Raw genomic sequence first — 17,188 nt, forward strand, 5'->3', positions numbered from 1 at the left:
CAACTGATCTATGCGCTCCCCGCACAGTCAGTCATCTCCCACCGAACGTCAAATTCTGTATGCAGACCAATTATATACAGCAAATTAATTAGTTTTTTTATCATGGTTTAAAAAAAAAAAAAACCATAATATATATATATATATAATTCTTATACAGACACACAGCAGTCTAAGTTGTTTTTCAGGGAGAATTTCCACGTTGTGTTTTTATTTTACTTATTAAGCTTCTCAGTATCTATATTCTTACAGAAGAATCAATCAGTGGTGAAATGTTTGTCATCATTATGTCAGTCATTGTCTCCAAGTCCAGAGACGCAGATAGCATTGGCAAGGAGAGTGATAGAGGTGGGAAGGCTTTAGTGGGCAGAGACAATCCCTCAGGGATATAAGGAGTACACTACATGTATCTGGAGAAACAAACAGCCCACAGTCACACAGGCAGACTTGCGATTCAGCTATGGACAAGGTGAGAAGATACTCCCCGATTACCCTGCTACTGGCTGTCTGCATCTCTGCCCTGATCGTGGCCAGTAAAGGAGAGGACTCCATACAGGTCCAGTCTGAAGAAGACCGCCTACAACCATCCAACAGCCTGGTGAGTTGACCTTCAATTATCACATAAAGTAATTTACTGTATTCTTTTTTTATAATTCAGAGCTGCGGAATATGTTTGTGCTTTATAAATGCCAGTCATAAATAAATAAAAATAGAACGGAGCTTTCATTTTGAATAAATGCACTGCTATAAAATTTCCTATTACTTCAACGAGGTTATTAATGAAGTGTCAATGTTTAGGAATACAAATTGGCCAAACTGAGACAACTAACCTCGCTACCTATGTATTTAATCTAGCTGTTTCTGGTCTAAAATTTGAAGTTCACTTTGCGCTCTCTTTGAATTCCAAACAATTCAAACTTTAACGAACATCCCTGTAAATATTTCAGGGCCCAGTCACTAATTTCTTCTGTACTGCTATTAATATTTGCTCTTTTCAACAATAATTGCATGAATACTAGCATGGCAAGGGTGCTACAAACCAGATGTCTTTTGTTTATCACCCCAACACTGTAATAGCTACATATAATTTCTAGATAAAGATTCAGAGGGGTTGAAAAGCCAATCGAATGATAGTTGCATTTAATTAGTTAATACAGTTTGTCCAACGGAATTCACAGTAAGTGCAGTCATTTTTCCAGTTTTATATTTTGTGCAGAGGGGTACTTGGGTGGTTACTAATAATTATTTTATATTATAAAGGTCATAGGTGGCAGATATTTAGACATTATTAAACATGTACACACACACACACACACTACTCTTTTTTTATTCTGGTGTAATATATCTTTGCTGTTCAATCATGTTATCAAACACCGACCTCTTTTTTTTGACCTATTACAATCAATCTTTTAGACAGACGTATCTGTACTCTCGGTCTCTCACTGTCTCCTTCTTGCTAATCTCATTTTAGGCAGTGGCTCTGGAAGAGATGCTTGAATATAATCAGAATAAAGGAATCAGCCTGCAGAAGAAAGCAAGCCAAGTGCCACGGGTGAGAAATTGGAATGGAGGATGACTGAACATAGGGAGGTGTCCTTAAGGGAGTTTGAGGAGTGTAGAGGAACATAAAGACTGTGAGGCAGAAGTGGGAAGAATTTAAATAACTCCACTAAAGGTATTTAATTATAAGAGCCGAAGGTAAGAAGAATATTTGAAAACATAATGAAAAAAAAAAACCAGTAGGCAACAAAAAGCAGGCGTACCTGTAATAAGAAAGAATGCTTGGAGAAGTGGGGCTATAGAACAGAAGAGACCGAGGGAATGAATGAACTTCAAGAGAAAATGTAGAGAATATAAAAGAGACCACAGTGTAGAAACAATACAGCTAAGGCCAAGAGAACTGGGGAGACCTAATAAGGAATACTAAGGAGCTAAGAGAAGGAGAGGTACCAGTCAGTATAAATCACAAATTTGAAGGAGCTAAGGTGGAAACCTAGAAAATGTTACACGGGGCAAAATAAATCGGGTGACCATTAAACAATACAGACACGGGGTTGAGAGCTATGAGAATAAAACAGATATAGAGTGAGGTTAAAGGAATAGAAGAATTAAAGTGAGGCACCCAGGCCACTTCATCTCATTGAAATTGGCCGGGGTGCAGTGTCCCTGTCCCCTTAACCCTACAATGTAAATCATTTAGAGAAACTGCGATGTTTACCTTGCAGGGTTAAGACTGCCTCTAGTGGCCATCTAACAGACAGTCACTACAAGCGCTCCTGGAGTTTCATGGATTTTGACTCTCTGAAACAATGTTGGACATCCTCATGCAAAGCATGGTGAAAAATGCCAGAGTAAAGCGTAGAGTCATGAGCATTACATTCCAGAATCGCAGTGACGTTGGCGAGGTACATCGGCGCTGGAATCAGGTAAGTGAAAAGGTGGCATTTATTTGCAGTCGGGGTGCTGGTGTGGCACAGGGCCCTACAGTGTTAGGAACACGGTTTTCTATTCCTAACAATATAGTATTCCTTTAACAGAACTAGGGAGATCATAGAGCTTAATGCCAAACTCTGTAAATATCCATAAATCTATCAATGAACCCAGCTTCTTTACACACACATAATGCTAGACTCTGCAGAACTCCAAAAACGTTACAGTAAACCATGGTTCTCTATGTAGCCTTAATGCTACACTTTGCAGATGTCCATAAACTTTATAATGAACCATGTTTCTATAAATAGACATAGTGCTAAACTGTCAATTTTTCCATAAACTATACATCGAACCATGCTTCTCTACACACAGAGAACATAGAACCGGTATTTTTCCTGAGTATTAACACTGAACATCTATTTAACTGACTACAGAACTCAGCTGGCTCCCAGTAGATTTAGCTCAGACCTCTGCAGGTCTTTTAGATTAAAATATGGAATCCATACACGTATTTAACCCTGCAGTGGTAGCTGTGTTCAAGCTATCAAGGACTTATACCGAGTCCTGATGAGTTCACATAACAGAATGCTGGACTGCTTAGCTACTGAGCTGTTATCCTGACTAAGAGGGACCAAAGCAAATGAAGGGCTGTGCACTCTAAGTTGCAGTTCACTACAATGGAACCTCAGAACTCAAACTTAATCCGTTCCAGAAGACTGTTCGAGTTCCAATTTGCTTGAGTAAACATTTCCCATAAGAATTAATGTAAATTTGATAAATCCGTGCAAGACCCCCAAAATTAAAGCATTTTTAACCCAAATGTTACAGTTCAATAATGCCTTACATGCATAAAATCATATAGGAAAAATTGATAAACACAATGTACAGTAAATGAAATGGAAATGTAACTTCACTTTAACTGTAATGGTGAGAGTGGATGGCGTAAGTGGAAAGTAGAAGAGACCTGGTGATAGTGAGCTGTTCTTCTGGCATTTAAAATGCGTCTAAAGTGTGTCTTATTAAACATGTTTGTGGCATGATTTGTTGGGGTACTGAGGATCGTTCGTGTACCGAGACAATTTTTACTCTAAATTTTTGTTAGACTTCAAATTTGTTCGAGAAAGGGACTGTTCGAGTTCTGAGGTTCCACTGTGTAATGTATATTTCACTTATTGAATAATGTCTCTCTGTTTATTTGTAGTGTGATGTAGGCGAGAGGTGTGCCATTAAGCATGGACCACGGATTGGAAAGCTGTGCGACTGCCTAAGAGGAACATCTTGCAACACATTCTTACTGCGATGTTACTAGCGTCAGAGTGTCAGCTCTGTGACCCATCCATCACCTACCCTCTGACTATGCCATATCGACCACATATACACTGTACCCACTGCGTACAAGATCCCTCAACTGAATGGTTCACTCGGCACTGTATACTCCTGTACGAGTGCAGAGACTGTGCCCCTCACTGTGTGAAGTTTGTATCGTCCTCTATGCGCTTCAGTGAATGCTCCCCCATGATACCTAAACTGTTCGGTTTGTTTTAACCACCACCCTGATGCCTTCCATGTACACTGCTGTCTGAGTACATATCACCCCCTCATTCAATAATTTTACCCCACAGGCAGAGTGCATATTCTGTGAACTCATGGCAGTCATAAAACTTAGTCCTACACCTGTCCCACTCCTTGCAGCTAGCTCTATGTAAAATAAACCCCTCACAGCCTTGTTCCGTGTTATTTACAATTTCTGTATGGTTTCATTCGTTTGTCCTGTTTTCAAAGTCCAAACATTTTTTGTATCTATTATTTTATCTGTTCATCCTGCAAATTAAACATATCTCCGAACACCAATGAGATTGGAACACCCCAAAACCTTGTATTAGGTGACCCCGTGGTCTATTTTCAGGTTCTTGTCTTTATATGCAACAGAGAAAAGTAAAAGGAAAATGTGATCGTAAAAAAAAAATTCAGGCTCCATTACGAACATCCTATTTCTAAACAGAACTACGGATCAGATTCTCGAAAGCTCCACAATAATTAGATTTGCTTATTGTGATAGCTTTGACAATGAACCAGTGTTTCTGTGTTAAGTCTGTAGATATATATATATACACACACAACGCACACACACGCGCATACAAAGTAACAAGGAGTACTGTGAAATCTAAAAAATGTCCTCACTACAATACTTTGGCTTATATTACCTGCTGAACACAATCAAAATCTGCATTCTACCACTTGCAGAAAAGCGTGGAAAATCTCAATTGTGTCAAATATCTAGTAATTGTGTGTTTGATATATTCCTCCCAAGTCTCCGTTTGTCTCTCTGTCCTGTGGTCCATACCTTGCTTTGTTAAAAAATTCCATTGCTAAATGGCGTTTTTCCACCATGCGAGTCACGAAATGCCCTTGCACATTTGTAGCGTAAGACTAGGAAGAAGCCAAGCCCACAATCTCATCTCGCTTTCTGTATCTTGTACAATTCTATGTATGTCAGATGACTTAACTTGTGTTTTCTAATATAGTTTGTAGTTTAACAAAAACTTCCAACTGTCTACGTTTCTTCTTTTTTGGTTAAAGACAACTGTGAATGTGTATGACTGGATGTGTGCATTGAGAAGTAAATCAGGTATTAATAAAGATATATAACTGTCTCCCAGGCTTCTGCTAAAACACAAACAGAGTTCCAAGGGGCAGACAATATTGCTAGCACTGAAAGCCTGAAACACCTATATATGGTGTAATAAACACCTAATGGGCATTTAATAACCAACATAAACTAGCTCCAAACTTTAATAAAAGGTCATAAAACTAAACACTTAAACTGTAAACTACTTACAGTGCCCTTATATAAGGAGTAATATATACCTGACATACATTGCATAAGTAATGCAAAATGAAATGTTATTAGTACATAGGGTGTAATTAACACCTCATATGCATTTAATGACTAATATATAAGCAATAGTATTCCATTAGATGGGATAAACATACATTTACAATCTTAATTAAATTAGCTACAGTTCTCTCATATAATAATTTTTTAATATGCATTTAACTAACAAACTAATTATTCTTCAATTATTTATGTATTAAAGGGACACTCTGAGGACCAATAAACCTGTTTCTTTATTAAATCTCTGCCATTTCCTGAAAAAGTCTAAATTGTCAAGCTTCCCTTATTGCAGTATGTTTAACTAAGAATGTATCATCGTCTGCTCTTTTTATAGCCTGCTAGACCTCTAAAAGCCGTCTGTGTGATTAACCCCTTAAGGACACATGACATGTGTGACATGTCATGATTCCCTTTTATTCCAGAAGTTTGGTCCTTAAGGGGTTAAAAGTCATTTAACAGAGGAGGAGATAAGAAATTCTAAGTATAAGTAAACACATTGTGCTGTAAGATCAGATTTTAAATTAAACCATTTTTTAATGCTGGCTGTGCTAGTCATGGCTACATAAATAGAAAGAAAAGTGATTTAGCGCCTAAATGGCTGGAAATTGGGTTGTGAGGCTGGAGGGGCATAATTTATACACCAAAACTGCTACATTAAGCTAAAGTTGTATTTGAATATTTAAAGGAACACACCAATGTCCAAATACAAAAATGCAATTAGCACTATTTAGTAGACATACCCCAATTGCACTATCCTTCTGTCCTGACAAAGAGTCAAGACAAATTACCCCTTCTTGTCTCAAACCACACCGTTACCAGCTTTCATAACTTCCCATTGTTCTGCTTCAGTATAGGTGAGTCACATCACGGATCTATCTATAAAGGCACCAAAACAACTTTAGTTTAATGAAGCAGCTTTGGTGTATCAATTATGACCCTGCAGTCTCACAGCCCAATTTGTGGCCATTTAGGCACTTTTCTTTCTATTTATGTAGCCCTCGCCACACCTCCACCAGGCTGTGACAAGCTTCCTCTTTTGCACATTCTGTTCAATGTATTATTTTCTATCCCCTGCTCTCTTAACAGCCTTCTAGTTCGATGACAGAGCAGAAGATAAAAACTTCTAAAGCAAGTTAACACATGAATGAAAATAAAACTGGCATTTCTTTTTTCATGCAGGCTCTGTGAGTCACAGGTAAGGGAGGTGTGGCTGCATATGCAGAAACAAATATGATTTAACTCTTAAATAGCAGAGAAGTGAACAGTGAGGCAGTAGGGGAATGATCTATACACCCAAACTGCAGTTGTTTTGATGATTGTAGTATCCCTTTAAAGTAACATATGATCTCAGAGCTATTCTATAATCCTGGCATTTGGGGGCTTAGTAACATACAAGTACAGCACTATAAATCAGTAAGACTTTGTATAAAGGTAGCGACTTGGATATCCTGCACAACATTTCTTTATTAAAAAAAACAAACATAAAAACGAATAGGACACCATTCACAAATTTTCTATTTCTCTCTACAACAGTGAGTAAACAAGCCATCATTGGACCACGTGGGGCAGTGTGTACAAAGAAACGGTCACTTTTGCAACATGATTAAATGTATATGTTGTGACACAAGAACAATGTACAGAGACAAAGAGACTGTCTTTAGGTGAACTACTCCATGAACTCACCTCTAAAACCAAGCACACAATCATAGTAACAGCCTTTCCTACACCTGATTTTCAAATGGACAATCCCATTGTTCATTAACACCTGTAAGTCATCCTCCTCTACAAACTGAGCATAGCTGTACCGAGCTTTTCTCACGTTGCAGATTTCAAGAATAAGCCATGGGATCAGAGGTGAGGCAACACAAACAATTAATGACCTATTAGTAGAAAGAATCTTATGTAACATTGAAAATAATCTCCAGATTACAGAGAGGGTAAGTGATTAGTTAGTGACGCAGACTGGAGTCTTTATATAACCATCACCTCTGATCACTCTGGCAGTCACATCAAGGAGGGGGAGCAGAGAGGAATAATGAGGGTCTGTGCTGATCAGGGCTGGACAAATCTCACCCTGCAACTTTGTATTCCTGGCACTATAGTATCCCTTTAACTCCTTGGGACAGAGTATGTCATTAGACAACTAGCCAAACACACTCTTGAGACATTACATTTTTTGTTGTTACTAATTCCTTAGGGCAGGGTTTCCCATTATACCACTAGATTATTTGCAGCAGGGTTTATAAATATGTCATAATTTTAAAGCGGCTATTAATACTTTGTCTCAGTATTTTTCCTATGACAAAAAATCGGAGCTACTGCTGTCAAGCTTTAGGGAAATTATTATTTATTATTTATAAAGCGCCAACAAATTCTGCAGCGCTGTACAATGGATAAAGCGCTTTCTATAAAAAAAAAAAGGATGGAGGTGCCCGCGAGGGACAGGTTCAGATTAGCAAGTCTCATCTTTCCCTGCCTCCCATGGTGCCTTCAGCGCTGGGGTCTATGCAAATAATGCAAATACCCCAGATGGTAAAAAGGCTGCTTTAAAACTTACAAACTTCCACACTGTAAGATGTTTTGGATCAACAGCAAAAACAAATGTGAGACAGGCGGAAATTGATGTACGCATGTCTCTTTTCAGTCTGTGTAACTATGCAAGAGCTATGTTATGGGTTTTACACTAAATTCTTTCAGAAGGGGGAAACGGGGGGAGGGGGGGAGCTTGTTGTCAGTATCACTACATATTAACATCAATGAATTAATCAAGTCCTGTGCTAGTATCCACCAGGAATGCAGGAGTTAATTTTGTTCCCTATACTGTATTTATAGAGAAGAGATGTCACGGACAGATCTGTTGCAATTTATCAAAATCCTTCTTAAGGAACAGACTGGCCGATAAAATATTTTGCATTAACTTTTGAGACGTCATTTGAAAGATTTTCGGAGAACTCATCACTAATGCCAATTGCTGGTCGGCAAAATGACACTAATCAGGAGGCATTCCTGTAGTTGACAGTCCATTTCCAAGAGTTATCTGTCCTCGGGCAGCAGAATGGGAGGGAGAGACTCCTATTATACCGTTATCGCGCACTAATCAACATTTGGGTAAGCACCCTATCTCTGGGAGAGATCAAATCTTTCACTTGGAGAGGAGATGATGAGCGAATTGACAAACGACAACGAAAGAGAAATCTGAGGAGTTTTAGATTGCTAGAAATCTGATCAGAAGATAATGAATAAAGCCGCTTCTTATTCCGAATGCACATTCCCCTTTGGCGACTCAAAGCTGCCCGATACAGTTGTGGAAAAAAGGAAAATGTACTTATAATGGTAATAAGATTTTATGAGATCTGCCAGACGCCTGAAGCTAAAAGATCTATGTCTATGGTTAAGCGCAAGAAAAGTTAGAAATGATGTAATTTCCTCTACCATAACATTCTTATTTCTAAAACAATTAAATTAATTATGCTGCTATTCAAAATCACTGAGAAAGGGTACGAAAAAGAAATGTTTGGAACTTAATCTGTATTAAGGAAATATATTGGAGGCCTGTGAAGCCGACCATCTTTTAAAATATTCACTGCGTATTACCCACTCTCATAAAGGCAACTCCGACAACACAACTGTCCGAAACGCACAGAACTGAAACTGGTTTAACCCCTTAAGGACACATGACATGTGTGACATGTCATGATTCCCTTTTATTCCAGAAGTTTGGTCCTTAAGGGGTTCATTTCATTTTTAAAGATTGTTATCTTATTGAAAGGTGAAGCTTTATTAAAAGAAAGATGTGATACTTTAAGTTCAGAGCGGGGACAATTTTGATCACAGGATCTGAGAAATGTTAATAAATTTGTCCAAGAACAGGTGGCGACAATACATTGAAAACCATTTCTTCACTATAAATGCAATGTAACTGTTCTAAATTCTCCATGGCAACCCTGTAAAAGCTGATTTTATGAAAAATGGGTCTGACAGGCCCTGCCCTAACCCAGATAATGGCATAACAGAATATCTTACTAATGCTGGCTATGTGTCATATGGCAATTGGAAAAATGATTACTTGAAACCAAAGGATTCGCTGACCTATGGGGGAACTTTAATATTCAGACCATCAATATTGCTAAATTAAATAGTGTATAGCCTTACCTCAATGTGAATGACAATGTGAATGAATGTGTTTTATTTTATGTAAAATGCTAATAAATGCTCATGTTGGGGGAAAAATGAAATAAAATTGCCATGCTGTCACAAATGCCATAATTTCACAAAATATAAAAATAATGTAGTCCACCAAAGGCCCAGATTTATATTAGAAACAAATGTCAGACTGATGTGCGTGTGTGTGAATAATATATTATATATGTAGGCACACACACACAAATGCAAAGATGCACACAAATGTAACAACACCACGTATCAACATTTCTATTATACCACATACCTTCTTTGAGATGAAAGGCTTTGGAAAAGGTCACAACTATATAGCTAAAATCTGTTTATAAAGATATTGGTTTAATTAAAGGACCACTATAGTGCCAGGAAAACATACTCGAGGAAGGGGTTAATCTCTTACCTCTTTTCCAGCGCCGGGCACCCTTGGCGCTGGGACTCTCCTCCCTCTTCTGCCGATTGCCCATGCGCGGCAAGAGCCGCGCGCGCATTCAGCCAGTCTCATAGGAAAGCATTCTCAATGATTTCCTATGGACGCTGGCGTCTTCTCACTGTGACTTTCACAGTGAGAAGCGCAGAAGCGCCCCTAGCGGCTGTCAATGAGACAGCCACTAGAGGCTGGATTAGCCCTAATGTAAACTATGAAACTGCTATGTTTACAGCTGCAGGGTTAACACTAGATGGACCTGGCACCCAGCCCACTTCATTGAGCTGAAGTGGTCTGGGTGGCTATAGTGGTCCTTTAAAGCTGGCCTTTGGTGTGTGCAAGTTATATGGCCACACAGCATGTCACAGACACAGCAATACCATGACTGCCACCACCTGCTACCAACAATGGGATCGTTTGGAGGAGGGAGTTGTTGGTGTTGACAGTCCAAAAGCATCATGGTCATCGTTTTTTTCTCTTCTTACGAATGTGAAACACACGCCAATACTCCCCTGCCCAGGGATATAGCCTTATTACATGTATTCCCAGATGTCTTACCAAAAGGGTTGAGACTCTTCAGCTTCCAATTGTTCTTGGGGACTATACAAGTTCTGATGAGAAAATAGAGAACTGCGGAGGTCCCTCCACTCTCCACTGTATTAAATACTCTGGCCCAGAACAAGAAATGGGACAACACGGTGCACTCATCTGCAGAAACCACGAAGGCCTAGGACACAATATGTGCATCATGGGAAGAGTTCAATGGGCTAGCCGAAAATAGTAGTCTGGCACGGCATCAGGGTTTGGCTTGTCCATATGTGTGGGCGGTGTGTATATATAACACTCAACAAATACTCTTAGGGAACTATATTTCTTCTTCTTTTCCCGCTTCGTTTCCACACTCTCTCTCTCTCATTGCTCTCTGTTTCTGCTTTTTTTTCGTCATAATATGAGTGGGCAATTTGGATATTATAGGAGCTGCAACTGTTTTACGTAGGTTGTACCCTAAAAGTGGTTACATTCTATTTGACTACTGTTTAATTGTCAAATGTTATCCTTTTGTTGTAAAAACGTTGATTGCACTGCAACTACGTATTCTTGTCCAGCCACTCACATGGTGGCAGTCCTACCTCTCCAGGGTCCTATGACAGGATGGAAGTAGAGTCATGGAATCACTATTATAAACCTGGGTGAACTCCTGCATGCATTCTGACATTCCTTACAAACCTTCTTTGATCTACTAAACACAGTGAACCCCAATCCTGTGATGCATTATCTGACATACTAACATCATATTTACTTTTGACACATTAATTTAATAGTATATTCAACATCTTTAATCATCCTCTCTTTATTAAAGTCTGTTTATTGCTTTTCTATTTCATAAATATACTGGTTAACAATACCATTTTTAATGTCTTTAATTACAAATGTATTGCCATAACGGTTTTAGATAGTTTTTGTATTAATAAGAAAGCAGGTATGTAATATGGGGAGATGTAGCAGGGTGTGGCAATGAAAGGTATGGTGGGGTCCATGGGAAATGTTTCAACCATGGAGCCAGAAGGCCTAAGGGTGGCCCCTTAATTACATTTTGTTTCTGTGGTTCTTGTGCTCAGGGTTCATTTTCTTGGATGGTCCAACCAGAGTTTTTGCTTGTTAATCTAACAACGGTCTAGTGCCTCTAATTATAATAAGATAAAATGCTTTCTAGAGTGTAATTCTCGCCCAACGCTGGTGGCCTGGAAACCTCACCCTAACTGCACTCTAAGCAATCTCTTAAACCTCTTCTACTATGAAATTAACCTTGACATGAAACGGCAGAAAACAGCTATTCGTGGAAAGTATAAACTCCCTTCTGGCTTTGGTACCCTAACCCTCACCCCGCCCATGCTGCAAAATAAATAAAATGCAACGCTGCTGATACAACAAACATTGCTCCGAAGAGAGGAGCCAGGGAAGCTGGATAAATTGGAACTGCCTAAAACAGGAATACGTATACGTAGAAATAAGTATTGCACAACTAGGATGCTCCCAACAAGAAACAGCTTACCCAATCGCCTTTGTATGTGCCTTTTTCTGTATATCCTTGCAATATTTCCATTGAGGATAGTGGAATCAAAGGAAATTACACATTCCGGAGAAAACAGAAGAGACAACGAAAGAGAGATGGTAGGCTTTATACATTTTATTCGTATTGAAATGAAAAAGTTTATGGAAGAGAATGGCATCTACAAGGATATAGAGAAGTAGTTAGTATTTTATAGATCCCTGGTAAGATCTCACCTAGAGTATTGTGTTCAGTTCTATAGAGCAGATCTCCAGGAGGCTATAGAGAGGTAGTGATAGTACTTTATAGATCCCTGGTAAGATCTCACCTAGAGTATTGTGTTCAGTTCTATAGAGCAGATCTCCAGGAGGATATAGAGAGGCAGTGATAGTACTTTATAGATCGATGGTAAGAACTCACCTACAGTATTGTGTTCAGTTCTATAGAGCAGATCTCCAGGAGGATATAGAGAGGCAGTGATAGTACTTTATAGATCCCTGGTAAGATCTCACCTAGAGTATTGTGTTCAGTTCTATAGAGCAGATCTCCAGGAGGATATAGAGAGGCAGTGATAGTACTTTATAGATCCCTGGTAAGATCTCACCTAGAGTATTGTGTTCAGTTCTATAGAGCAGATCTCCAGGAGGATATAAAGAGGCAGTGATAGTACTTTATAGATCCCTGGTAAGATCTCACCTAGAGTATTGTGTTCAGTTCTATAGAGCAGATCTCCAGGAGGATATAGAGAGGTAGTGATAGTACTTTATAGATCCCTGGTAAGATCTCACCTAGAGTATTGTGTTCAGTTCTATAGAGCAGATCTCCAGGAGGATATAGAGAGGTAGTGATAGCACTTTATAGATCCCTGGTAAGATCTCACCTAGAGTATTGTGTTCAGTTCTATAGAGCAGATCTCCAGGAGGATATAGAGAGGTAGTGATAGTACTTTATAGATCCCTGGTAAGATCTCACCTAGAGTATTGTGTTCAGTTCTATAGAGCAGATCTCCAGGAGGATATAGAGAGGTAGTGATAGTACTTTATAGATGCCTGGTAAGATCTCACCTAGAGTATTGTGTTCAGTTCTATAGAGCAGATCTCCAGGAGGATATAGAGAGGTAGTGATAGTACTTTATAGATGCCTGGTAAGATCTCACCTAGAGTATTGTGTTCAGTTCTATAGAGCAGATCTCCAGGAGGATATAGAGAGGTAGTGATAGTACTTTATAGATCCCTGGTAAGATCTCACCTAGAGTATTGTGTTCAGTTCTATAGAGCAGATCCCAGGAGGATACAGAGAGGTAGTGATAGTACTTTATAGATCCCCGGTAAGATCTCACCTAGAGTATTGTGTTCAGTTCGATAGAGCAGATCTCCAGGAGGATATAGAGAGGTAGTGATAGTACTTTATAGATCCCTGGTAAGATCTCACCTAGAGTATTGTGTTCAGTTCGATAGAGCAGATCTCCAGGAGGATATAGAGAGGTAGTGATAGTACTTTATAGATCCCTGGTAAGATCTCACCTAGAGTATAGGGTTATGATAGCACGTAAAGGGACACACTAGTAACCAAAACAACTTTAGCTTAATGAAGCAGCTTTTTGTATACTGTATATCTGGCCTCTGCAGTCTCACTGTTTAATTCTCTACCATTTAGGTGTTAAATTACTTTTGTTTCTGTTAATGCAGCCCTAAATGGTTTTACTTTCAAACAGATATAACTTGCATTAAAAGCTTTTATTTCCTGCTCTGTAAATGTAACTTTAATTACATACAGGAGGGTGCTGCAAGGTCTTGCAAGCTATTAACTTAGCAGGAGATACGAAATTCTAAATTAAGCAGAATTTGCAATAAAGGAAGTGTAAACATTAGATGAGTCTTTATAGAAAGTGTTTAGGAAGGCTGTGCCAGTCACATGCAGGGATGTGTGACTAAAGGCTTCATTAAACAAAGTGATGGAGTATATTCGAAGCAAGGTCTAGTTACTAGCGGGGTACCGCATGGATCTGGTACTTGGATCCATTCTCTTCAATATTTTTATAAGTGATATTGCAGAAGGTCTTGATGGTAAGGTAAGTCTGTTTGCAGATGACACAAAGATTTGCAATAGGGTTGATGTTCCAGGAGGGATAAGCCAAATTACAAATGATTTAGGTAAACTAGAAAATGGTCAGAGTTGTATCAACTGACATTAACGTGGATAAGTGCAAGATAATGCATCCTGGGCATAAAAACCCAAGGGCAGAGTACAGAATATTTGATAAAGTCCTAACCACAACATCTGAGGAAAGGGAGTTAGGAGTCATTATTTTAGATGACTTAAAGGTAGGCAGGCAATGTAATAGAGCAGCAGGAAATGCTAGCAGAATGCTTGGTTGTATAGGGAGAGGTATTAGCAGTAGAAAGAGGGAAGTGCTCATGCCATTGTACAGAACACTGGTGAGACCTCACTTGGAGTATTGTACGCAGTACTGGAGACCGTATCTTCAGAAGGATATTGATACTTTGGAAAGAGTTCAGAGAAGGGCTACTAAACTGGTTCATGGATTTCAGGATAAAACTTACCAGAAAAGGTTAAAGGATCTTAACATGTATAGCTTGGAGGAAAGAAGAGACGAGTGATGTGATATAAACATTTGAACACAAGAAGGGAATCGATACAGTAAAGGAAAAGAGTATATTTAAAAGAAGAAAAACTATGACAAGAAGGACATTAAATTAGAGGGACAAAGGTTTAAAAATAATATCAGGAACTGAGAGGGTAGCGGATACATTTAATTAGGGAGCGACTGAAAATGATTTTTTAGAGCAGATACCGATAATCTGTGAACTTTCAGCCAGATAGCTTACCCATATTCTGTACATTTACAGTTTCTTTTTTTTTTTATTAAGTGGTAAATGCACAAAATATACAAGCAAGTCAGATTTTGTTTATGTTTTCAAGAATATTTATGTGTGTGTGTAGTGAATGCAGTGAGAGTATTTGATTAGTAAATGCAGTGTGTGTTTTTTTGTAAATATGTGCAGTAGGAACTAACCCCCCCCCCCCCCATTCCCCTTAATGGTTCTCTCCCTTATCTTTTAGTGCCCCCTGTGTTCCTTTTCCCTTCCCTGTTAACTAGTGCCCGCCCTTAATAACCTCCCCTCCCTATAGTGTTCTTTACTCCCCCCTCCCCTGTCCCATAGTGTTCTTTCCTCCCCCTCCCTCCCGTCCCATAGTGTTCTTTGCTTCCTGCTCCCTCCCCTGTCCCATAGTCTTCTTTCCTCCCCTCCCTCCCCCACCTCTCTCCCCTATCCCAAAGTGTAACTTCCCCGTCTTGTCTCCCGCAGTACAGGAGTTTCAGTCTCCTGTATCCGGCAGGACTGACAGGAAGTGCTCTCTCAGTGAGCACTTCCTTTCAGTCCGGCAGGGTACAGGAAACAAGTTCTTGTACCGCGGTGCGCCCACCTCCTGCTGGTCACTCCAATCTAGCACGCCCCGGGCCGGTGTGCCCTAAGCCACTAGTGCCGCCTTATGGATGCGCCGGCCCACCTCATTATCGGTATTACCTGCGATTATCGGCCGATACCAATACTTAAAAAAAATAAAATAAATAAGGCTAGGGACTAATGAAGAAATTTGAAAACTGAACAGACTAGATGGGCCGAATGGTTCTTATCTGCTGTCACATGCTATGTTTCTATTTAACTTTTAAATGACAGTGAATTGAGCAGTGAGACTGCAGGAGTATGATGTATACACCAGAACTGCTTCATCAAGCTTACGTTGTTTGGTGACTATAGTGTCCCTTTAATAGATCACTAGATACATTTCTTTATACTAAATTGTGAGTTCTAGCTTTCAAGGAAAGCAAAACAAAGCAATACATGAGCACTGCGCTACAGCACATCGGCAAATTCACTATTCTCCAAATTGTATAAACACCATGCCAGGCAGCAAAGCTTTCGGTAACCACGTTTGTTTATTGCTTTTGTCTACACAGCTGGTGGAACTGCAAGATGTTCTCCAAAAACTCCAACGTAAAAGAGTGTCCATGTGGGAACTCAAACTCAACCAAGTTCCTAGGGTGAGTTGCGTCAGGTTGAGACACAATGCACACAGCACCGAAATCTCTGACTGACAGGGGATATAATAATCACCAGTTCTCAATCGGTTTTGTTTTACAGTGTACCATCAGAGAGCCGTGTGCTGTGAAACGAGGGGCTAGAATTGGGAAACTCTGTGAGTGCCCCGTGAGAACCAGTTGCAATTTCTATTTCCTGAGATGTCTTTAATATTTTGGCTCAGTTCTGGACCGGTCTACAAATCCCCTATAACAGCATCTGTAAGAATAATTATTTCATCATATCATGGAAACAGTATACCTGTGCAGGCTTCTTTTAAGAAATATATTACAGGACAATGTGCAGAATAAAGGCAACATTAGAGCTTCTCCATTGGAATTCCAGAAGTTGTAGATAGGCTAGCTTTCAGCCCAGTTCTCAAAAAGTTACAACAGACATTGGTCAAGTTTATTGAAGAACAGAGTCTGAGTCATACTGGAAAATGTTCGTGACCAGCCTGGGATATATTAAACACAGATGAGTAGCCCCGAGGCGGCTTTAGCAATCTCTCACAGAAAGGGATTAGCACTGGCTTCAAGCATGGGGTTCTGCTCATTTGCAGTCTCAATCCATGTAAGCGGGGAGATGGTGACACACTGTTGATCTCTTGGAAATAAATAACATTTGCTGTAACTGATAAAGATTGAACTTAGAGGAACCTATCGCAACATCACAGCAGAAGGATATCGAGGGTCTAAAAAATGTAAAATAAAAACTAATGGAATTGGTTTATTGACCTCAGGACGGATTTAGAACAATGAAAATATGTTGTTGTACAATCTACTGCTCTTTCATCCCATAAATAGTTTTGTACTGAATAAATCATGCTTATCTCTTATGCCACTGTAAGTCAGTTTTCTGTGTTCGCAATTACCACTTCAGCAGGGTTACCTTTCCAGCATGGCACTACTTTTAAAGCTACATCACACTTGCTGAGGTTGTCCTACCCTTACTCTGACTTTCACACCATTATAATAACTCCTGTGACAATCATTGTGCCGTTGGCATCATATCATTAGTGTTGTGCTCCAGTAGAAGTAATATAAAACAATTAAAAGAATTAAAAACAAATAAAATAAAAAAAAATAAAAAGACGACGCAGAATG

At 39.3% G+C, this 17,188-nt stretch overlaps 2 protein-coding genes across 2 annotated transcripts; both read left to right on the top strand.

The window, feature by feature from the left end:
* Window positions 1-394: 394 nt before the first annotated feature.
* LOC134582361 (cocaine- and amphetamine-regulated transcript protein-like) lies at window positions 395-4,939 on the top strand. Its single transcript, XM_063438937.1, has 3 exons — window positions 395-595; window positions 1,469-1,549; window positions 3,632-4,939. Exons 1-3 carry the CDS (start codon window positions 458-460, stop codon window positions 3,737-3,739), a joined length of 327 nt encoding a protein of 108 aa, XP_063295007.1. The 5' UTR covers window positions 395-457; the 3' UTR covers window positions 3,740-4,939.
* Window positions 4,940-11,900: 6,961 nt separating this feature from the next.
* Window positions 11,901-16,920, top strand: LOC134583574 (cocaine- and amphetamine-regulated transcript protein-like). Its single transcript, XM_063440529.1, has 3 exons — window positions 11,901-12,101; window positions 15,962-16,045; window positions 16,146-16,920. Exons 1-3 carry the CDS (start codon window positions 11,958-11,960, stop codon window positions 16,251-16,253), a joined length of 336 nt encoding a protein of 111 aa, XP_063296599.1. The 5' UTR covers window positions 11,901-11,957; the 3' UTR covers window positions 16,254-16,920.
* Window positions 16,921-17,188: the final 268 nt, after the last annotated feature.

The sequence above is a fragment of the Pelobates fuscus genome, chromosome 13 (genome assembly GCF_036172605.1).
Source record: "Pelobates fuscus isolate aPelFus1 chromosome 13, aPelFus1.pri, whole genome shotgun sequence".
In the NCBI taxonomy this organism is placed as follows: Eukaryota; Metazoa; Chordata; class Amphibia; order Anura; family Pelobatidae; genus Pelobates; species Pelobates fuscus.